Source organism: Neospora caninum, chromosome XII, assembly GCF_000208865.1.
Source record: "Neospora caninum Liverpool complete genome, chromosome XII".
NCBI classification, from domain to species: Eukaryota; Apicomplexa; class Conoidasida; order Eucoccidiorida; family Sarcocystidae; genus Neospora; species Neospora caninum.
Window position 1 is genome coordinate 3,672,726 of NC_018398.1, and position 22,759 is coordinate 3,695,484.

The window sequence follows — 22,759 nt, forward strand, 5'->3', positions numbered from 1 at the left end:
TGAAGACCGCGAAGAAAGAATGTCACTTCAGTTGGGGCGGTGTCGCTAGCTCTGTGCGAGCAGATGCCTGATCCTGTAGGGTATATGCCGCCTTAACTCTGGTAAAAGGGGGACCGGAAAGATGTCATCCGCTGTTGATGATGCCCCTCAACGCGAGTCTACCTCCACAGCCTAGAGAGCAGAACTACGATGGCCTGCATTGCGCAGTGGAGGTCGGTCTGTTCATCTATGCACGCGTCTTTTCAAGAATTGCTCCACGGAGAAAACAAGAATCAGGACGCTTATTGGGAGCGTCTGCTCTTCAGTTTCCCGTTTCGTTCGTTCTTATTAAACTCTTTCCTTTAACAAAAGAAGGAACTCAGCAATCCGCAGTCTTCGGCGGCGCTGCGTGTGTTGTCCCTCCGCTCGCGATGATCTCTGAAGTTTTGTTCTAGAAAATAGATACCCGCGTCTCTGCAGAGTCCAGGACTTTTTTTTGTACATCAGGTTAGGTGCCGATGGACAGCGACAGCCGCGCTCGACTCATGGACTGATGGCAGGAATAGCGGACCCTTCTGGCGCTGATGTGCTCTGCGAGTCGACTCCGTCTTTTGCGGCGCCTTCCTGCTCTTTTGGCAGAACTTGAGGGAAAATGTGCCCGCCCTCGTTTCGTGGTGAACGAAGCTTCTTCCACAGATGTCCACTTCGGCTTGTTCCGCGCCGTCTGTCTACTAGACAAAGAGCTCACAATGACTGGCGAATTTTATGTGCTCCATTTTGGGACCGTGGAACGGTTCCGCCATCCGTCACGTACCCACGTTTTCGGTAAGTCTACGCCAGTGTCCTAGCGAAGAAAGACAAGCAAACCAGTGGTAGCTTTTTCGTGGTGAGTAGTGCCGTTGTGTGGCTGCTGAAAAAAACACGCACACGTGCACAGGAGCTTCCTTTTCGCTGAAGTGCCTGCCTTCTCGGCCTTTCCTCTCCGCGTCTGAGAAAAAAACGTAAAGTAGACTGAAATGGAGGCCAGACGCGAGAACGGAGATACTTGTACGCGCAGACAAGAGAGCGGGTGTGCTAGTCTATAGGCGAACGCAAATAATAATTCTGAATAGGCCTAAATCGCTAAAACAAGCCGGGGTCGGGGTCGGCAGATTAACAGAAGGCGACGCTGAGCTGGTGTGTGAAGCAATGAACAGGATAGTCTTTTAAAGAGTAACGGTGACGGAAAAGAGACAGACAAAGCTGTGGACGACTCGTTCCGCGCTGAGGGCATCCAGCGTTCTTCGGATAGCCGTGTCGCCCGTTACACCGGCACATTTAGGCGCGTCCCCGGGGACGAGCCTGTACTTTAAATATGGAAAAGTACATCTTCTTTTTTCGGGGCCCCAAATCTACTGCTTTCCCAGTTGGAGGAGCAGAATTTGAATCAAAATATGAGAGATATGCGGAGCCGTGTCTGCATGTAGCTGTACCTTTTGAACAGCAGGATGCCACACCCCTTTTTCGTACTCCCGCCTGCTTCTTTACAGAAATTCTTTACAGCAACGACGTTTCTAAGCCAATGTGTGCGAGTGAATCATGGGAAACCAGGTTGTCGAAGCGCCTCTTCTGCTGTTGCCTGTGTGTACCGGTGGTGGAAACCAAGGCTGGAAAGACCGAGCAAGTCTGCCATGCATCTGTGCATATGACAGTCGGGTCTAGAGAACCCTATTTTTATACGTAATAAGAAGCTGCACGCACTCGAGGAAGGAGTTTCTAGGGTCGGCAGGCAAAGACGGTCCGGGGGGACGAACCATCCGCGCGAAGAGAGAAGACGAAAACCAGTGCTCGGTTGTGCACGGGTATACAGGATATTACAGTTCGTTTCTGCCGATAAAAGGAAAACTGGGAAGCACCACCTTTCCAACAGAGCCGACATACACATCCCAAAAATGTAGTATGCTTTCACTTTGCTGTCGTTTTTTGGTTTGTGAGGTCTCGCCCCGAAGATTGTAGAAACAGGCAACCATACCGTTAGGAGAGTTGCTACCGGTAGGACCGAGACGACTACACGGCCGGACAGAGTCTCTGGCATTATCGCGACTGTATCTACTTTTTCTGGGTAGAAAAATAGAAATGTACATACATTTACAGTAGCCCGAATCACTGCTTCTCCACACTGAAGTTTCGCCCGTAGGGTGGAACCAGGGAAGATAAAACAGCCGGCGACTACTGCATCCTCTACGAATCCTCTGTGTACACGCAGATATACGCGTACCTGCACAGTTACATGGATTGCTCTTTTTCAGAGCGGTGAGGAAGCAAGTGCGATTGACGCGGGCAGTGAGTCATTCAAATGCTTTTGATGCACCGTGTTTTTCAGAATGACTTGGAGTTTCAGGTTAAGAGGATTCCTGTCCACAGGCGTTAGCACACAAGGGGAATGGTGCTCCACAGTTTCCGCGAAACGCGTGTTCCCATGAGCGTTAAGACACTTGGGTTGTTTCTTTGTGCGCCGGCACGTACAGAGTTGTAAGTGGCACCGCTGCCTTTACCATCGCAGAAGAAATACAAATATATGGTTTATACACGCCGAACCGTCTGGCTCCCGTTGCGTCTACGAAACGAGCATCCGCACCGAAGCACTGCTTTCGCTCAGAAACAGTGGGGCGTTCCATTGTATATGGCGAGGAACAGAACGGGAAAGGCTGCGTTACTTAATCTCGACAGGACTCGTGTAGGATGCCGTTTGGTCCTGTCTAGGTGTACTCTGGCATTCAAACGGTAATCGGAACACAGCTATCCACCGCTGGTCATAAAGTAAAATGCTCTGCTTTGCGAATACGAAATTGCACGTAGCCGGCGTTGTAACCGAAGAGGGAAGAAAGCAGATACACTTTTTCACAGGTGACAGAGACGGAGCGCAACGACGCCCTCCCCCGCACATCTTTGCCTGACATAGTCAAGCGCAGCCAGGGCTCATGGAGACCCGCAGTGTGTTCCATAATGAAGATACACATGCATTCCTGGGGCAGCGGGGTTCTGTGCAATCGCACGAATGCAGGGAACGCGTTTTTGAGAGTAACAGTTCTGCGGCACCCCAGTGCTGTGTTCACGACCGCTCCGTTTTTGAGAAAAGCTGAGTGATCTCAGCTCCTCTTCTACTGTGGGAACTGCTGGTTTGGACGGCTGCTCTGTTGCGAGGGCGTTCGCGCGCCTACAGGTTCTGACAATGGTATCTGGAGGGAGAGCGCAGTTCCGCTCGACGCCAACGTCCTGTTTCGACTCCTTCCAGCCTCTGTGTGCTCGCGACCGCCCCTCCTTTTGTGGCTCGCGCACTACCTCCACTCCACGCTGAATGAGTTCGTTTTCTCCGTCGGGCACGAAATCCGTTTTGCGCGGTTCTGCATATCACGGAATATTTGCCTCACTATGATCGACGAACACCCGTTTTCCTTCCTGTGACTCCCCGGGGCTGACAGGATGTCTACGGTCGATACCACTGAAACAGAGGAAACACAGCGAGACGGAAAGAGGACAGATGCGGAAAGGAACGACTCACGAGAGAAGGACGCGTGGGAAGGGGGAATGATTCGAGAGGTACAGGGGGGCCTTGAGAGTCTCGCAGGGCTACATATTTGTAGGTGTATCGAAGTATCATCTGTTACCTGGATGAAAAACATGCCGTGCTCGTATGCGAGGGAAGGCGCCATGGACTCGGCAGTGCGGTTTTCTCCCCTGCATGGAACTCTGAAGTGCCTCGAGGGAGAACCTGCTGCTAAAATTGGTTCCACTGTTTCTGCCCAGAAAGTCTGTTTGTCTGGTGGCTCCTCCACTACGTACCGGTGGAATTCTCCTTTACCAGTACCAGTTTCCAAGAGCAGCTCATTATTTCAAGAATGCCCGAGTTGCGGCACGACTGGTGAGGGGAAAGCACGGTGCGGAATCACACGCCAAGCCTTCGCTCACGTGTAAGGCGTGGACCTTACACAGAGCTGGTGCACGCAGACGAGCCTCTTAGTGCAAGAATTTCATCTGACCTGTAGGCCCAACGCTGCTTCCTTTCCTTTCTTCACATCTTATATGCGTACATGTTCGACGGAGCTCGTGTATAAAACTGGATACCGACACATGCACACTTACCTGTGTACCGGCCAATATGTACCTAAATATATAGATATTTATAGGGAATAAACGCATGTGCACCCGACATGCACTGGGACAAGGGAGGGTGACACATCGGGAGGAAGAGCAACGACGAGGGGAGGTGTTTGGAAACACATCGCGAGAGCCGTTAGTGTCTGTGCGAGCGGCGTCACCAGTTCCACAGTCTTGGGCCGTTGGCGGTTCTTCGTGGCGGCAGACACAGCCCTCAAGAGTAAGTTAGCCGAAGACTGCGACCACCTTTGTATTGCGCGAGAAGGCCTGTACACAGAGGCGGGGTTCGTTCTACCGACTATCGTGCTTCTCCTTCTCTGTGCGTGAGCTCCTTGTCCTCTGCACTGCTGCGTAGAGTCTTACGTTCTCTGCCTTCCTCTCTACCAGTTACCAGCTTCGACATTCGGAGGGCCTCAATTTCTCTGTCTTTTTCCTGAGAGCAGGATGCTTTCTCTTCTATTTTTGTGAGTTTGGGTCGATTGTCCCGTCTCGTCTTTCTCTTCCTCTCGTTCCTTCTTGGTTTTTCCTTTTCTCGCGCTCTCTGTCCCCTTTTCTCTGAACATTTTCCTCGTCCTCATTTCCTGTTCTCTAGGACGCCGAGTTTTGATCCTTCCTTGCTTTGCTGCGTTGATATCTTTTCTGGCCGATATTCGCCTGCACTTTTCGTCACTAAACAAGCCTCTGGGTTTTCGTTTCCACTTTTCTCGTGTGGGGGCGGTCCTTCACCGTTCTCTCGTGGGATTATTTCTCTCTGGCAGTCGAAAAACCACGTCTGCGCGACTTTGCGCCTGCGCGACGCTCCTCTGTCTCTCGCCTTTTCTTCCTCTCCTCTTTTTTTCACCGTCCCATTGTCCCTTTTGACCACGCATGCCCCTTGTTTTTTCGCTTTCTCCCTTTTTTCTCCTCTTCTTACCATCATCCTCCCACTCTGCACACCGGTGCCAAATGCTCTTTTCTTGATGAATGAGCTGTCTAGTGGAAAAACCGTCCACAATCTACATATTTCGTCCTACACAGATTTGTCTCTGGCGTAACAGTCGCCTGGTGCTTGGCATGATCGTCTCGGCGTTTTTCTTCTTCGCGAGTACAAACTGTCGTATTCTTTCTTCGTTCACTACTAAAATCCGCTCTTCCTCGCAGCGAGAAAGAGCGTGCAAAACATGCAGATTTGTGAATGTATGGTATTCTCTACTTCTCTCTATCGTTTTTTCGTCTCGGTTTTTTCCCTTTTTCCATGACTGGCTCAACGACACCCCTTTTCCCTTTTCGATCTTCGTTTCTTCCTGAGCCAAACCAAGTGCCGTCTGCCTCTCTCTAAAATCGTAAGATCTTCCCATTGTCACGTTGTCTGGCAGGAAAACTCGGGCGGTCAGTCTACTCTGGAGGCTACGTTTTTCTTCTTTTTCCGGGCAGTCTTTCCCGTTGTTTCTTGGTGAAGGAACTGGTTGCACTCCACGACAGATACAGCAGACCGCGGTGACCACGTTTTTGTCACTGCAGAGGAGCCAAACAACGGCAGGGTAGCCACCAGAAACGTTTTCCTTTAGACTTATTTTTTATCTGACATCTGGCATCCCGCATATTTCCAGGTTTTCCGGAACCTCAGGCGGGGTCCGAAGCAGATTTCCTCGTTTCCCCTCCTCCGTTGACATTCAGATTTCCGGACTTCGTTGTTCCCCGGTCACCAAACTTTGTCAGTTATCTGCCGGGTTCATTGTTTGCGGCGGGGACGGGACACATCAGCGAGAGGATTTCCAGTTGCCGCTTGCCCCCTGGTCCCATTAACGTGTCCAGCAGTTGTCTAGTATGTCGTTTTGACGCGACCATCTGAGCACAAATTGACGACCCCCTACGTGAAACAGAGACAGTTTTAAAGGCGACCTGAGGAAGGCGATTTCGGTCCGTTTCCGCTCGCAGGGGGCCGGAAATCCCCTCTTTTCCCAGAAAAGAGGCGTCCTCGAAGTCATGGAGAACTCATGTGTCTGTGCACCCGGACTCCCTGCTCATTTCCCGAGAGGGCGTGCTGGTGCAGATTGTCCGTGAAGCGGCAGTTGAACAGCCACGCTTTTTTCGCCAATCGCTAGAAGAAACAGGTGAGCGTCAAATACTCTTTCCCGCTTCGCCCTCTGGGGAGTTCCCGTGTTTTTGTGTGGTACGTAAGCAAAGGAAGAAAACTGGCGCGAGCGTCCCCCTTCAGAGGGAGACTGGGAATCTTGGCCACAATGAAGTGCCGAGGAGCTTCGGCGGACCGCACCTCGCCGTACTTCCCTACCTTTCTTGGGCTTCCAGCTGATACCAATGGTGGACCTACACCAGTAGCCCTCTCTGTCTCTTCTGCCCCCCGAAGAAGTGAGGGCGAAGACGACGAAGCTGCCTCTGGATCCTCTTCGTGCGTCGATTCTTCAGTCTCCACGACCTCTGGAAGAGGGGACACGCGGGTGCCCACAGGTGAAGATGAGGTTCCAAATGCCGAGCCCCAGCAGGCCCCTCAGTCCCTGGAGCCGACGGTGGCTGCGTCCCTAGCGCCTGCACTGTCTCCAACAGGGGACGGGGAGGCGGCGCTCTCATATCCTTCGCCTCTCGAGATTCCCAGCATAGGATGCAGCGACGACAGCCGGCGCGTGTGCCTCGATAACGAGGACGGGTTGGCGGAGGAATCAGCAGGACCAGTGGAAGAGGGGGGTGACGCCGAGCGCGATAAGCTGTCCTGCCGAGAGGAAGAAGAACTGAGCCCGTCAAGAGCCTTCCCTCACCTGTCCCCGCGCGTGGGCGATGAAGCCAGAGCAGACGAAACCGGAGGGGACTCTCTGTACATTGCTGTGTCCTCCATTACAAGCATCGGCCCAGACCGAGACAGCAGCTCTGATCTTCCGTCTCTCCCGGAAGATGAATCGCGGACGGCTGCTTCGGCCCCTGGCGGCTCGGGCTCTCTTGCGTGCTCTTCTTCCTTGGAGACGCGACGAAAGGAACAGGCTACCCGGGAGATGTCGCGCCTCCCGGTTAACGCCGACGCTGGTGTCTCCAGCGCCGTTCCGAAGATGTCCCTGGAGCCCCACGCGCTTGCAGCTGTTGAACCTGATGCCGGCGTTGGGTTTGGAGCTCAAGAGAAACTCGGTGGGGCGAAGGCGGGAGGGTTCGCTACGTCTGCATCGGCGCCACAGGCGGAAAGCAGTGGGAGTGAGAGCAGTGGTAAGGACGAAGGGTGCCTGCTTGTCTCCGGCCACAGCAAACGCAGAGGCGGTCTCGTTTCTCAGAATCGGCGGTCGTCGCGTGTCGCCCTTTCTGCTGTAGATGATACAACGCCTCCCCAGTCGCTGGCGTGGTGGACAGTGTGTTGGCCTCCGTCCGAAGAGACAGGCAACGCGTTCTTGGGCGTCGCCTCTAATGTGGCATCTGGGGGTGTCTCCAACGGCGCGAGCTGCACGCACTTGCCGCGCCTTCTCGAAGGCCTTCGTGGACCACCTTTTGGGGCTGGAGAGACAGGAGACGCCCGAGAGGAGTTGAGAAGCTTAGCCCCGGCTCTCGCGCCGGATGCCGAGGTGAACGACGGCCAGAGAGCGCCAGGCGGCGAACGAGGTGGAGGCGCGAATGTGACGGGGGACAGAGCCGAAGAGAGCGACATGCTTTTCCCATGTGGCAATGGGGTTCCCGGCTCTGACGACGCACTCGGACCTGTCCCTTTCTCGTTCTGTCCGTCGTCTCGCACAGACGAGAAACCCGAATCGCAGAGGGACACGTCACCGCCGGCAAGGCGGTCGCTGTCGCCCCCCTCCCGCTGGCTCCAGCATCTCGAGGACCAACTCAGCGTGGAAATTCCGCCGCCAGAGTGGGTGCGGGATCCTCGCTCTCGGCGGCCGCGACTGGTGTCGGACGCCTTGTGGGCGCGGCCACCCCACGACAGAGATAGACCTCCCACCTCTTCCCCCTGCCCTGGAGGCCCTCGCGACGAGCCTGGAGGGGACGATTCCGTCGCGCCTTCGTTTGGAGCCACGGAAGGGGCAGAGACAGCCCCAGTCCCTGCGAGGCGGCGACGGGGGCGCTCTGCGCCCAAGGCCAGGCGCTTCCCAGGGTCGGATGCCTTGGCTGCCTTCGACAGCGGAGGCGAGGCAGTCGGGCGACCCTTTGAGCCTTGCCGCTTTCCTTCCCGTTCACCTTTCTCGTCGTACCCGGACGTCTCCCGTCTCCCTCTCTGCGGCCGCGCCGACGACGAAAGACGCGCTGACGGGTCAATGTCCCCACCCTTCAGCCGGGAGGGCGACGCCTGCAGGTTTCAGAGAAACTCGGCCTGGGGCGCGGGAGGGGAAGTCGATCGGGGCCCGCCGCCGCCCTGGCGTGACGCGGCGGCCGGGGTGGGCTCCACCGAGACCAGGAGCCGTGGAGGGGCCGCGCGCGGGGCGTTCCCGCGGTCGCGGCGAGATGTCCCCGCCCAGCCGCCCTTTCCCGCCGACAGCCCGCCCCTAACCGTTCGCGATTTGGTTGCCCCCCGCATCGGGACTTGCGACTGCGGCCCCGCGAGCGCCTGTCGGATGTGCCAGCGAACGAAACGCGGGCTTCCGTCATCGTCCTCGGCGGCTCGGCGCGAGTCTGCTGCTGCGTTTGCGGCTGCAGCCGATGAACTCCTCATCGTCGAGGGCCTGCCACCAGGCAGCTACACTCCGACGGCCTTGGGGACTCTGGGGACGAGGGACGTGTCTCTGGGCTTTGTCGAGCGTTTCCTAGGGAGCCTGCTGGGGGGCGACGCGCGCCTGGGCGACCTCACAGGGCCGGGCTTTCATATCGCCTGGATGGCCTACCACTTTCTCCGGAGACTCTCGGCGGGTAATCGCCACCTTACCTGGGGAGGTTCCGCGCTCCCCAAGGGCACTGGGGCTGCCTTCGCCCTCGGGCCACACGACCCCCACGGGCCTTCCGGCAAGGGGGGCAAGGGAGGCCCCGGCGGCTCAGGCCGGGCAGGGACCCACCTGCCGTCTTGGACGGAGCGAGGGCGACGACCGGCGCCTGCCTGTGGGGCGAAAGGCGAGGGAGCTAAGAGCTTGGGGCTGCTGCCAGAGAGAGACGCGGGCGCGAGGACGCAGCCAAAGGGGTTTCAGCTCAAACAGCGAGACGGGCCAGTTCGCCCCGTGAAGCCACACGGCGGATACCGAGAGAAAGACACGGCTGGCCTGGCTTCGAGCGGGAAGCGAGGGGAGGTGGGGTCTTGTGGATCAAAGCGAGAGCCAGCTGAGAGAAGCGGCGAGGGAGACACCGCGGGACTGGAGGGCGGCGGAAAGAAGAGTGCATTGCTCCTCAGTGCTTCCGCGTGTCTCGTCAGTCCGACCTTTGTCGGCACCACGGCCGCAGAGAAAATCGGCCCACTGAACGAAGCGACGCCAAGCGAAGACAGCAATGCAAAGGAGAAAGCTGGAAAGGGACGCGCCATGAGCCCGGCTGACCGGGGAGCAAACGATCGGACAAAAGGAGACCTGGGAACCCGGGCTCCGCCGTGGCAAACAAACTTTGGCTTCGTCGACAGCGAGTGGCCTCGATTCGTTTGTGGAACGATCGACCGACGGTACGTCCAGAGGCAGAAAGATGTCTTCGAAAAAACAGACAAGTGAGCGTAGCGTTCAGCAGCATGCGTGTAGTGTGTGGATATTTGCTTGTATTCACAAAGCGAGACACGAGCCATTTCTTCCTACGTCTGTGTCTGTCTACGCTTCTCTGACCCATATCCGCTTAAACATGTTGTCTCCACGGCACTCAAAAGTATACGAATGAGTTCGGACACTCCTTCTGTATCGTAGCCTAGTTTTAGGATCGATTTGTGGTAAGTTGAGAAGCATTAGTTCCAGACGCGAAACCTGATAGATGGGGCGAAGCATCTACAAGCGGTGTGCCTGGAGAGCTGAGGTTGGCAGGTAGCCTGCGGCATCTCGGAGCCGCCATCTCCTGCCGACACCCGGCGTGTGTTTTCCTTTGATGCGGTACACCTCTCCCCGCAGGTGGGCGCTGCAACAGTGCGACTTGAGCGTTAGCGTGAATCTGGAGCCTTCGCCGCGCCCGCCACCCCCGCCAGCTGTGTCCAGCGCGCGGGGGTCACGTGGGAGTTCGAGTGGAAAACCCCGAAGCAGTCCCTCGGCAGGCGGGGGCAGAGACTCTGGCCGTTCCGGCTCGTCTCCCGCTTCATCTACGCCTCCTCTCCCGGACTCGGCGCCTGAGGCCGGAGGAGGCACCCGGGAGAAAACCGAGGACGGCGAGCGGACCGCGAAGGGTGGGACTGCCTCCCCAGCGCACATGTCTTCTCGGGCTTCTAGCCCCAATCCTCTGGCGGGCGTGGAAGCCAGCAAACCGTCTCCCGCTGCCTCGAGTGTCTCGAGGCGAGGCTCGACTACTTCGTCTTCGTCGCTGGGTCAGCCGGCGCCGCCGTCTTCGGCGTCGCCCTCGCCTCGCGGAGGCGGCTCGCGCCCCTCGTCGCCTCGCGGGTCTTCTGCGCCGGCGGACTCGGTGGCCGCCCGAGGCGACAGCGGAGAGAAACAAAAGGGCGCCGGAACGCGCGACGAGAAGAAGAAGAGGAGAGGCTCTCTGCCAGGGAAGGACAGCGCAGGTCGAAGCTCGGGGAGCACCGCGACGCTCGGCTATGAAGTCGCCGTCCAGTTCGAGGAGTTTCCGCTCTCGGCTGCGGAGTGGATGTGGCCGGAGCCTCTCCAGCTTCCGGCAGCCCTTGCGCCTGGTAAACGCAGGAACGCGAGAAAGGGACATGAAAGAGACATTCGTGGGGCAGAAGAGAAAAAATTGGGCAGAGGGACGGACCCCACAGGGGAAGCACTAGGGATCGACAGGCGGAGACCGAACGAAAAAGAGTGAAGGCAGAGACAAGACATGGGAAGAGAGAGCGACCGTTTCTGTCGTGTGCATGTTCAGCAGAGAGCTGACCGCAAGAGGCCTAGCGGGAGGTCTGGCGGACCCTCTCCTCGTCCTTCACTTGCCTGTCTTTTCAGGGAATTCAACTTTCTCTGTTAAAAGCCCTCTTTCTTCTGTAGAACCGGTATCGCTGACTCGTCCTTCTGTGTATGCCGATTTCCGTTTTCGATTCGTTCGTTCCACGCCCCCCCCCTGGTTACACGCTGGGGAAATTCAGCGCCTCCTCTTTGTTTTCTTCCGGTGTCCCTGTTTTGTTTTTTGCTTCCTGCGCTCCCCTGTCGTCTTCCGGGTCGGCTCTTCCCCGCTCTCTGTGTCGCAGGCGCCTCGACTCGCGCTGCTCACCGTTTAGCGTTTCCGCCTTTTTCGTTTTTCCTGTCTCCTTGCAGGTCTGGCGGTTCAAGTCGCCGTTGAAGTCCGCGGGCGCTTTGCCCTCTGGTGGGTTGACGCGGTTGTCGAAAGTGTTTCTGCCGATGGACTGCGCTGTCGCCTGACAACTGACGAAGGGTGTCTCCGCTCGCCTTCGTCGGAGAGGACACGCGACCGTGCCACGGCCTCGACTCGCGCAGGAGACAGCTGCTCGGCGCTTGCGGGCGAGGGCCCTGAGCGCCCAAGTGATTCTCCCCTTCTCGGGAATTCGAAGAAGCGCGCGAGACCAGAGGCTGGCGAACAGAGGCAACTGTCCTCTAGCCTCTCACCGCTTTCTCTCGTGAAACGGGAGAAGAAACAGGACGAGAGCGAAGGACACGGAGGAGAAAGCCCCAAAGTGAGAACAGACGAGACAGGGGGAAAAGGACACGGGGCAGACCAGGAGGACCATGAAGGGACGCGAGTGCCGAGTAGCGAAGAAAACGGCAACCCGAGAGGACACTGTGGACAGGGCTCTGCGGAAGGAGGGCTGGCATCGTGTCACGACAGTGAAACAAATCTGTCGACGTTGACGGCGGATGCTGTGGACACGGAGAAAGGAATCGAAACAGACGCACCTCAGGCAGATCTCAAGGGTGACGGCTTGGCGTCTCCAGAGGCAGTCCGCGTGGACCAGGCTGCGAATGCGCGACTTCTGGAGGGCGCTCGAGGTTCCTCTGTTTCGTCGAGTTCGCCCTTCTCAGCTGACAGTTGCCACTCTCTGAAGGTCGACTCGCAAAACGGAGCGCCGAACGCGGGAGAGGCAGAGAGGGATGGAAGAACGAGGGAAGAAGAGACAGGGGAAGAGGAAGACGAAGCCTGTGGACGGCGTGTCAAGCGCGCAAAGAGAGAAGTGTCGCCCAGCATCGAGGCTGACGGCCCACGTGTGTCGCTCACCGGAGTCGATCCGGGACGAGAAAGAGAGATGAGAGGAACTGAGACCGGCAAGGAAGGAGAAGATGAGGGGAAAGCGGACGACGCCATGTCTGGAGACGACGGAGCTAGAAACGCCCCTGACACACGTCGAGCGAAACAAAAAAGCTCCAGCCGAACGCCACTGGCACGCGGAAGAACGGGAAAGAGTGCTGGAGGCAAATGCGCGTTTCTCGAGCGGCTGAAGGTGAGACCGAAATCTGGAAAGAACCCGAAAATGGAAATGGACTTTCCTCAGCGCGGGTCCCGCGCCAACAGAGGGCGCACCTCTCCTCTCTGTTTCGTTTTGTATATTGCGGCGACGTGCTTTCGACTCTACACATTCTGAACGTTTACACACGGCGGGGGGATTCCAATTCGAAACGAAATTCGCGTTTGTTCCGTTCGATGCCGCGCGTGTGCAGATGTGGACTGCGAGTGTGCAATCCGAGCCACGTTTCTCCCTCACGCTCTCGCTCGGTGCTTGTCTCGGCGCTCTCTGCTTCATATCTTCCCTCTCGCTTCTCACTGGGGTTTCCTGGGGTATTGTCCCTCTCGCCGCTGGTCTCCGCTGGGTGTTGCGTTGGTTGGTGATTCCCGCCACTCCTCTCTTGCGCCGATTTCATTGCCCTGAGCCGCGCGTTCTCTCTGTCCAGCCCACCTTCGCGCGTCCGATCCTTCGCCTGTGGCGTTCTCGCACGTGTGTGTCTGTGTGTCGAGCCCCTTTGTGTCTTCCTCCGCGTGTCTCACCGCGGGTTGTATGCTGTTTCCTGTCTTCTGTAGGTCCCGCACACGTGCCACATTCGCAACTTTTCAGCCCCGCAAGTGCCTGCGGCAGCGCCCCTGCCGCGGAGCTGGCGTCTTCGGCCGCGCCCGTTGGATCCCGAGAAGGACTTACACCCGGGGGCGGTTCTGTGTCTCTCTGCATCGGCTGCGTCGCTGTCTCTGGGCCTGTCGTCGCATCAGCACTCGCAGCAGCCTTCGCCGCCTTTCTTCATGAGGGACGCGGTTGTCCATCGCGTCTTTTTCGGCTCAGATCGCCCCTCGTTTTCCCGAAACAGCGCGAGTCGCGCCTCCGACGAAGACTGCGGAGATGCCAGGAAGCCGTGCGTCGGAGGGAGCGGCGCAGCGAAAGAGCAGCAGGAACAACCCATCGGCGTAGGCCCCGTGAAGGCCGAGTGTCTGTCCGAGGAGAGAGACGGGCGGGCCGAGGTCGAAAACCCAACGCGTTCATCTCGAGAAGGAAACGAGGCCAGAACGGGAAGCGAGGGAGGCAGCGACGAGGCCGGAGACCATTCGACACCGTTGCGGGCGAAGAAACATTCGGAAGGAAAGGTCGAAGCCGATCCCTGCCAAGGGCGACGTCAGCGCGAGGAACGGGGAGACCTACGGGATAGCGGAAACGCCCTGCTTCGTGGGCCCGAGGGAAAAGGAGTCCAGAACGACGAAGGTGTTGAGGCCGCCTCGGGGATGGAAGGTCCGGAAACGCATGTGAATGTCGCCAAATCGAATGGATCTATTGAGAACCTATCGGTGCCAGCGATGCATGTCGAGTCAGAGACTGGGTCTGGGATCGAGCGGAAGTCCTCGACACCGGACCTCGTCAATCTCGCGAGCTCACGGTTGGGTGTTTCCCCTCCGCCCCGCTCCCAAGAGTTTCCTCGCCCCGTCGAGGAAGGCAGAAGCGAGGCAGAGAACGCCTGGCTGCCTTTGACGGCGTCTCGCGCCGCGGACGCTTCCCACCTCCAGACTGGGCCTCCCGCCACTCGGAAAGCGACGCGGTCCCTGTGCGTGCCGGAGCGTCGCCTCGGGCCAGGCGACGGCCAGGCGGGGTCACCTCATGTGTCTCGTGTCCCCCTCGGCGAAGGCAGGAGAGAGAAAGAGTCCAGTCAGTCACGGCGGGGCACAGGAGGGGCTGGGCCGGAAGGGGCGGCCGTCGGGAGGAGGGACAGGAAACCCGACGAAGAGAGCGAGAAGGCTAGCGAGAGCCGTTCGGAGCTCAGTGCGATGTCCCAAGTCGCGTGCTATGATGGAGTTCGACCTGCCGAACGGGTGACGTACGTCCATCTCTACTTCCCGTACGGGAACCAGCAACGAATCGTGAGCGTCGAGCAGCTGCTGAAATTTTCGTGCTACCGAATGCCGTACGATCTGCACGCTCACTTCCCGCCCGAGAGCACTCAGACGGTCCTTCGACAGGCACATGACTTCCTCTGGGCGATTCCACGGGCGCTGCCTCTCGTGCCGGCGCTGACGCGAGCAAAACGCGAGGCGGGGGCTCCCGGCAGTTCCAAGGCAAGTGCGTGGGCTCGTGGAGACAAAGTGGCAGCCTCTCGAGCATTGCCGGGCGGGCTTGGTGAACCTGGGGCTTCTCCTCGCGCTGCGCCTCGTAGCGGCCAGGACATGGCAGACAAAGATGTTTGGGACGAGGCGACGAAGGCGCCCACGCGGGAGTGGAAGGAATCGCCCCCGTTCTGCGTGGTGTACGCTGCGTTGGAGGACAGCCCCTTTCGCGTTCCCCAGCATCTCCAACTGGTGCAGCTGCTTCAGCCAGAACTCGATTTCGACGCTCTCCTACGGGACGTGTGGAGCCTGCGGTTTCCTCAGTGGAAACCCCCGGCGAGAGTTCCCAGCACGCTGGAACGACCTCTCGGTTTCGCCCACCCTTCCTCGTCTCCTTTCCCCTGCCTGCTTCATCACCCCTCGGAGGGGCCTCCGCCGCTGTGGGCTCTCACGGTGTCCCTTCCGGCTTGGCGTCGCCTAGGCAGATGGAATCCGTACCCGATGGATTTGAGTGCGGCTTCGAGTCCTCAAGTCTCTCCGGCGCATGGGCCGCAAGAAGCCGATGGGAAACCGACCCACACCCAGAACTCTCAGGCGGCAGGTTCCGAAGCCTGCAGTGACGCCAGACAGCCCCCGAAAGAACAGGCTGCCGCCGAAGAACAGCCTCGCGGCGTTTCGTCTTCGGCCGTCACCAAAGGGGAAATCGACCTTCTGAGAAGCGGAAGCTCGGCGGCCGGGTCGACACCTGCGGGCAGACTTCTTGGAACTCAGTCGCGATCTCGCCCGGGAAGCCAGGGCCAGGAACTGGGACTTGAAGAGGCTGAATCAGGCCACAGCCGCAGTCAGGCGCCGCGTGCTTCGGCGGCGTCTCTCCCATCCCCACCAGCGTCTTCCTCTCTTTTGTCGCGAGACGAGGGGGGGCCAGCGTGTGGAGACGCAGCACAGCTCGAATCGGAGTTGGACAACCTTTTCGCCTCCGGGATGCTGCCGTGGGCAAACGTCGAGACCCTGGAAGGAGCGCACGTCGACGCCTCTGGCCGCTGGACAGCCTCCGCGCTCTATCTGTATGAGAAGCTTCTTTTCGCGAGATGGGCACAACGCGAGCGGATGGACGTCTTGGGCGACGAGGCGTGCATGCGCTTTACGGCGCCGTATCGGAATGCCACCGAGGACATTGCCGAGCCCACGCGTTCCATGTGGGGCGCGTTTGCTCTCCCGTGCGATTTCCATGAAAACGAGACGGGCCCTGAGTCGGCGAGCGAGCCGTCGGGGTTTTCGTCTCTCGACCAAAACCTGCATGCCGACCCACACCTGCGATTCCCGCTCTCGCCCGAAGCGTCTCCAAAGGGTGAGAAGCCTGCGCGCCAGGCGCTCCAGAGTCGCCCAACTTCCCAGACTGGACTCGGCTGCTCAGAGCGGCGAGCTGCACGCCTAGCGAGACCGGCCACGAAACCGGAAGGCCCCGGCACGCGCGCTGTACCCGAGAACCCTCGAGCAGGCGGCCTTACACGGAAAACCTCCCCCGGAGCTGCTCCGACCTGGATTGGCGACGGTGGACTTGCGTTCTCGCGGAGACCGCGGCCCACAAGAGCCACTGCCGGCCTTTCTTTCCTGGATCGCGAGCGGGCAGAGAACATCGTGAATGGAGCGTACGGACAGTCCCAGCAGCCGCAGGGCGGGCTTGTTCGCATTGTCCGAGACCCCGAACCGCCACACCCCATCTTTTGGGACACGGAAACGGACGAACCGCCGAGCCGGCGGCCGTCGATGGACAGCGCGATGCCCGACTCAGACTCGGGTCCTTCCGGAAACGAGACTGGCGGCAGACGGGCAGAAAGTGCTGCGTTTGAAAACGGCGAGAGTGGAAAACCGGAGGGCGGCGACCCGCAGCCGCGTGGCTCAAGACGCGCCGATGCGCGATCTGCCGCAGCTGTGGACAAACGGGAGACCCCGATGCCTGCGCTCGCTGGTCTCACGTCCGAGACAGTCCGCTGCAAGAGACCCCTGCCGGATCAAGGCGCCTCGGGGGCGGCGGGGACGGTACCGCCCCACGCTCCCGCCAACACAAAGGTTGCTCGGCATCAGCTCGCGTTCGATAGCTCGCCAAAGAGTGGTCATGCTTCGCCGATGAGCGCTGCGACGTGTGACAGGGGCAGTAGAGAAGCTGGAAAGTCTCCCCACGACCTTCGCGAGGATTCCAAGGCCGCACCCGCCGGGCAGCAAACGCTTCCCCCGAGACCGAGCTCCCGCGCCGCTGAAAAGCCGGCGAAAACGGCAAGTGCGGCGACTGGCCAGGACGGCGAGAAGGGGGCGAGTGGCGACAAGGCAGCGTGGAACGACGGTGTAGCGAGTAAAACGCTGTCTACGCGCAGGCGGCCAGAGTGTGCCCGCAGGTCTGGCGACGCACATACTGCCACGTCACGGGCTTCTCCCCAGCAACCCTGCCGGCACACCGTAGCCACAAAGACAGCCGACCCGACCAGGAAAAGTGCGACAGAGGGGATAACGGTGTCCGCATGCACAAAGGGAAAATCAGCAGCAGACGCTCGCGGGACACGGAAGGGGAGTGAGGCCGGAATGGAGCGCAGCCAACGTAGCACTTCACAGATGCGCGGATAACGCTGCAGAAAAAAAAGTGGCTGTCCGGATCCGGCGAAAAAACGAAAAAGGAGCGCAACGTTCTCGCAAAGCGGGGAAGAGCGTAGGCGAACACGCGACCGTTGAAACGAGACTCCTTGCAGTGCAAATGCAAATGCATCCACGCGAAATTGTGTTTTCCACGTTGACGGCGGACAGCTGCTATTTACCCGTGGACCATTAGGCGCCATATCATGCGTTTTTGAGGACTCTCGGTGTTCGACAGAGTGCTGCGACGCTCTGCGACCAAACGTTTTCCATGCATGCTGGTGCAACCAAAAAGTGAACGTCGAGCATGTTGCATTTCCAGCAACACGCGGACATTTGGAGAGGAACACCTTTTATCCATTCTATGCAGGCGCCTTCCGTCTCATCTTGTGTGACGGACGGCATGGCATCAGAGATGGCAGTGCCGCTGCCAAGACGGAACACCTGACCAAAGCAGCAAGGGCCTAACTTTCCGTTCCAGCTGCCTCTCGTTGCGACACACTACACTTTTTCGATTGAATTTCAGAGCTGCTGTGTCCGTGCGTCTGCGTTATTTTACCAAATATATCTGATGGTGGGGTACCAACAAGTGGTGCAGGAAACCCGCGGCGTTCCGTGTGGTACACGGCTGTATTGCTCTAACAGAGATTCAGAATGATAACGAAAGTTGGAATGCAGTCATGACTCGTAACTCCCGAGAGACCACAAAAAGGCTGTTTCAAACCACAGATCTGCGATGGCGACATACTACGCAGGAGAATCGTGTAACTTGGAAACACTTACACCTGTATATAAATGCCTCATTTTGATTGTCTGCATGTATGCCTCACACACGGTATTAAGCAAAATGGTGCTTCTGAGCAGGAGCAGACAAGCAGACGCCATTGGAAATGAAGTGACCAGGTGGACACGTGGGGACCGGCTCATGGATTTCCACCTGAACACACGAACCGTCTCCGCCAATGTTGAAGGCTTTCGGGCACACAAGCTCAGGCTTAAAACGCCTCTCTCCCTCGCACTGTTGTTGACTATACGCAGGCTTCCCTGTGAGGACCATTCCAGGGGGGCAAATCGTCTGATACTCTGCGTCTTCGTCCTTCACGCAAGATCCGCTGAAGAGCTTCCAGCCGGAGGGGCACACCAGAACTGGCTCGGAAGTGTCGATGCGCCTGCAGCCGTCAGGTCCTGGCGGATGACCTCCTTTTCTGCAAACTGCCTCAACCGGCTCGGCGTGAAAGACCAAGCAGTGCTTCCCTTCCAGCTGAGCACCCGGAGGACACACCATTTCCGGGATCCCTCGCAGCTCCTGACGAGGAAAGAGAGGAATATTACAGAGGAAACACGAAATGAACACACAGAACACGACACGGTATGTCGACTAGTACAAACGCCACGCGCTTTGATAAAAATACGTGTCCCGAAATGCTTTGGCGTTCTCGGTTGTAAATCGACGACAGTACGCTGGGGGAGAATGCTAAAGTGTGCCTTTCATCAAATGCGACACGATCGGCAACAATCCTGTTACAGAATAAGTGCCCTTATCTCCCTCTTGTCTGATAAATGCATGCCAGACGCGTGCTCAAGAAATGAACAAGCTGAGTGATATAAGAATGAGACATCGGGGGGAAAAAGATCTTCCGCACTTACATTTGTACATTGCCCTTTGGGACAATCCATTCGAGGAGGACGGGTTTCGGTGAGGACGCATTGGCCGTTGATGAGCTCCGCTCCCTTCTCGCACGTGGCTTCTGCTGGTGCAAATACTGCCTGGATGCAATGCTTATCTTTCATCACAGTTCCTTCAGGGCATTTAAACTGCGGCTCTAGGAGCTCTGCAAGGGCGCACATGCCGTCTTTCATTTTGTGCCCAGGTGGGCAATTCATCACAGCTGGTCTGCTTTCAACTCGCTTGCAGATATTGTTCTCGAGTACAAAATCTTTCTTGCATGTTGGAACGGCAGGCACTTCCGTAACTATAACGCAACCCTTCTTGCCCGGCACGCCCTGCTGGCAGTCCACCACTGCGGGCATTGTATCTCGGCGGATACACATGCCGTCTTCTTCCTTGTATTCTTTCGACGGGCACGTTACGGCCGGTGGACGCGTAGCCTCCTTTACACAGTTGCCGCCCTGCAAAACAAACCCTCTGTCCTTGCACAGCGCTTCGAGTGGAACTTGGTCAAGCGCCACACACGATAGTTTCCCTTCCGTCACGAGTTGGTATCCAGCTGGGCAGCCTGAAAAGAGAATTCACAAACACCACCACTAGCTCATGTCCTGGGCACTTCTACCTGGATACAGCGAATCCTTGGTAGGCGGTCTGTATGAGCTGCGATTTATTCCGGGTTTTCTGCTTATACGTCTACGTGTCCACGTGCATATCATTATTGATTCTGCATTTCCAACAGCTGCAGTATACGCGGCAACACTCCCGCTCTCGAGCCGATAGAGGCCACGCACTTGGAACTGCTGGGTAGCGCGTTTCCTTGAAGCAGGCGCCCTTCTTCAGCATGTGCCCGTCGGGGCAAACCTGCTGAGGCTTGGTCACATTGTCCCTGATGCAAGCCTTCCCATCCGGTGAAATTACGTAGTTATCTGGACAGAAAGGCTCCGGTGGTCCAATTCTGGGAGCATAGCACTTCTTTCCGTCGCCTTGGGAGCCGTCAGGACATCTCGCAAAGGGCTTCAGCTCTTCCATGAAGACGCACGCTCCGTCCTGGAATACCTCGCCTTTCTGGGACACCACATCATACGCAGAGTCCGTGCATTCCAAAAGGTCAGGCTTTAAATCATGCATGTTGAGGTGATAGGAGGGACATCGGTTCCGAGTACAACCGAGGAATAAATTCTACGTGGAATCTGAAATTATATCACTTCTGCAGCTGCAAATGACCGTGAGGTGTGTCAGGCATTTCGCGGCCGCGCGGCATACGAAAATAGTCGGTCTCCGTGACGGCAAAGTTAGCTTTTCAACATGCGTATGAGCGAGAACGTCTTGAGTACGTCTCGTCAATGTGGCAGCGTGCACTAGACGTGAATGCTAAACAATGGTTTCATCGCGATTCACAAACACCGACTTACCCGTCGACACGAAGAAATGGCTTCGGCATATTCGGGACCTTGGCACATCTCACCATTGAGAACGAATCCCGGAGGACACGTGAGCATGGGATGTGGAACTGCAAACACCAAACAGGTGAATTTCGGTATGTTGTTTGTGTCTCACCAAGAAAGCTTTCTGTGCTGCCTACCTTCGGGTACTCCCTTCGCTGGTGCTTTCGCAGCCTGCAACGGTGCAGCAATTGGCTGGTCCGGAATGCCGAAAGCGCCTTGCTTATACAGCTGATGAAACGAAATTTGGCCAGTTACTCTCTGAGCCGACGCAAGGGCTAGAACGCCGAGAAGAAACGCGCGATTGGACGAGGCCATCGTGTGAAACGAAGAACGAATCCCACCGGTACGGAACGCCCACAAATGAAAAATGATGTATTGCTCACGATCTATTTACAGTGAGGAAGTCGCATGTCTTATCAAAATAACAGTTGGTTAGAATGGAAAAAAATGTGATGAGATACGGGCGTTCCGTTCCCCACTTGAGTCGATCTATGCCTACCGGTATCGATGCTCGTTTGCCTGTGCCGCCTGACGAGCTCCGTCGCCGTCGTCGGTAATAACTTCCACACGACCTTTCTACTGTCGCGATCCTCTGCTCCAGTCGCTTCTTACTGTGATATGCATTCGCCGAGATGGTGCCGCTCATAAGCTCGCTGTCGAGTTCCCCTTCCGCGGAAATCTGGTGGCTCTCTGGTTTTCCCGGCCCTCGAACTGTTATTCACGGTTCTGTTTCTGATTGTACACCCAGAAAGCTTCAGGGGCGCGATACAAATGAGATAGCGTAGGAATGCAGCGTTTTCCGTGTTTGTCTCGATGCCCACTATCCCTTCACTCTATTTTAAACAAGAAGTTGTTTTCGCCTCGAGTCATCAGATCTTCTAGTCTGATTCTGTCGCTACATAGAGCGCTCGCCCTTCGCGGTGACCATGAGAAAAATGCTTTCAGCGCCGGATGGATGCCGCCCATTAGCCTGCCTTTTACGATACCCGCCCGCAGCAAATTATTTGTATGCTCAGGTTGGTGAAAAGCCCCTAACTAGAAATAGGTCACACTTCGCAACTATTGCTTTCCGGTTGCTCGCTCACCCTAACAAGGCAAATCTTGTTTCTTGACCACTGCCGTTTCATATCTGCGTGTGACGCCAAAAATCTCATGAATGGCAGCAGCTCATGAGCAAGCTGATTGAGAGTAGATTCAGCCCTACTGTCGAATTCAGAGTTTGTGCGACAGTAGGCGTCCACCTGTTTTTTCTGCAGCACTAGTCTAACCTTGCCTTGATGAGGACAGATCCGTTGAGTGTTCGCACGCCTATGCTTGCTATCCTCATAACCCGGAAATGTATATGCTTCTGTACGATGTAAATTGTATATATATGCGTATGTGTTTATTGTTTCCGTACACTGCCGACGCGAAATGTTGAAGGAATGGTTATTAACCGTGAATGTTTATCACAGAATTCGCGCCCCGCGAAACCGCCAATCGCGCTTTCAAATGGAACACGCCACGTTCCATTAGCGGTTAATCACTAACTCACCCGACCGTTACCTTAAGCGCTCGTGGCCCGGCTTCTTGTGCTTCTTACATTCGCTGGTAAGATTGTCCCAGTTTCCGAGAAGGTAGCAAGGTTTGCTGTATCTGTTATAGAATGACGTTTGTAGGCGAAAGAGATAAATGCTTAGGCTCCGCACGACGCAAGACTGATATCATTCCAACCGAACATCAGCGTGCAAACTCTCCTGGTAATGCAACGAAAGCTGATTCCAGTACGACAAATGATAAATTTAAACGAAAAGGAAACATGGAAAGACCTACGGTACACGGCCATAAAGGAGCACTACAGACAATATGTGTGATTACTGATTATTTGGGTACCCGCCGAAAGGCACTGGTACGGTTCAATACTGACGGGCTGTTTCTTGCTGTTTAATACTCAAACTCTCTGGTTCGTTTTAATACTGACGTGCTGTTTCTTGCTGTTTAATACTCAAACTCTGTGGTTCGTTTCAGAAGAGCCTTAATCGGTGCCACTGCCTTTTCTCAGCTAGCAGCTTAGGGCAAGACACGGGCGGTTGTGCTTAATGCCTCCGGAGCATAGGTCACTAGATTTTCAAGACGTTCACCAAGCGTACGGCTGTCGACGTATCGAGTGATCATTTGAGATAGTTCTGTAAACGGCATACAGGCGGCTACACCGCCCCATCATGCACAAGGCACCAGCACGCAACGCTCGCCGCTTTTCTCTCCGACACAGCAAATCCGCTATTTACAAAAAACCCAACGGCAGCAACTAAACAACTGCCGTGCGTTTGACGATGCCACGGCAATGGAATACAGTAATCGTTACCTTGCGGTGGACAGTCGGTGCTATCAAGACACGGCTGGCCACATACGTTCACATGACAGA

General features: G+C 56.8%; 2 protein-coding genes across 2 annotated transcripts; one reads left to right on the top strand and one right to left on the bottom strand.

Annotated features, from left to right (window-relative positions):
- Positions 1 to 6,338: 6,338 nt before the first annotated feature.
- NCLIV_064860 (conserved hypothetical protein) lies at positions 6,339 to 17,235 on the top strand (the record flags this gene model as incomplete). Its single annotated transcript, XM_003886037.1, has 4 exons — positions 6,339 to 9,709; positions 10,098 to 10,825; positions 11,403 to 12,541; positions 13,117 to 17,235. 4 exons carry the CDS (start codon positions 6,339 to 6,341, stop codon positions 17,233 to 17,235), a joined length of 9,357 nt encoding a protein of 3,118 aa, XP_003886086.1.
- An 844-nt stretch (positions 17,236 to 18,079) lies between these two features.
- Positions 18,080 to 20,670, bottom strand: NCLIV_064870 (putative oocyst wall protein; the record flags this gene model as incomplete). The annotated part of the gene is made up of 5 exons (XM_003886038.1): positions 18,080 to 18,547; positions 18,889 to 19,478; positions 19,702 to 19,975; positions 20,323 to 20,420; positions 20,493 to 20,670. 5 exons carry the CDS (start codon positions 20,668 to 20,670, stop codon positions 18,080 to 18,082), a joined length of 1,608 nt encoding a protein of 535 aa, XP_003886087.1.
- Between the last annotated feature and the right edge of the window lie 2,089 nt (positions 20,671 to 22,759).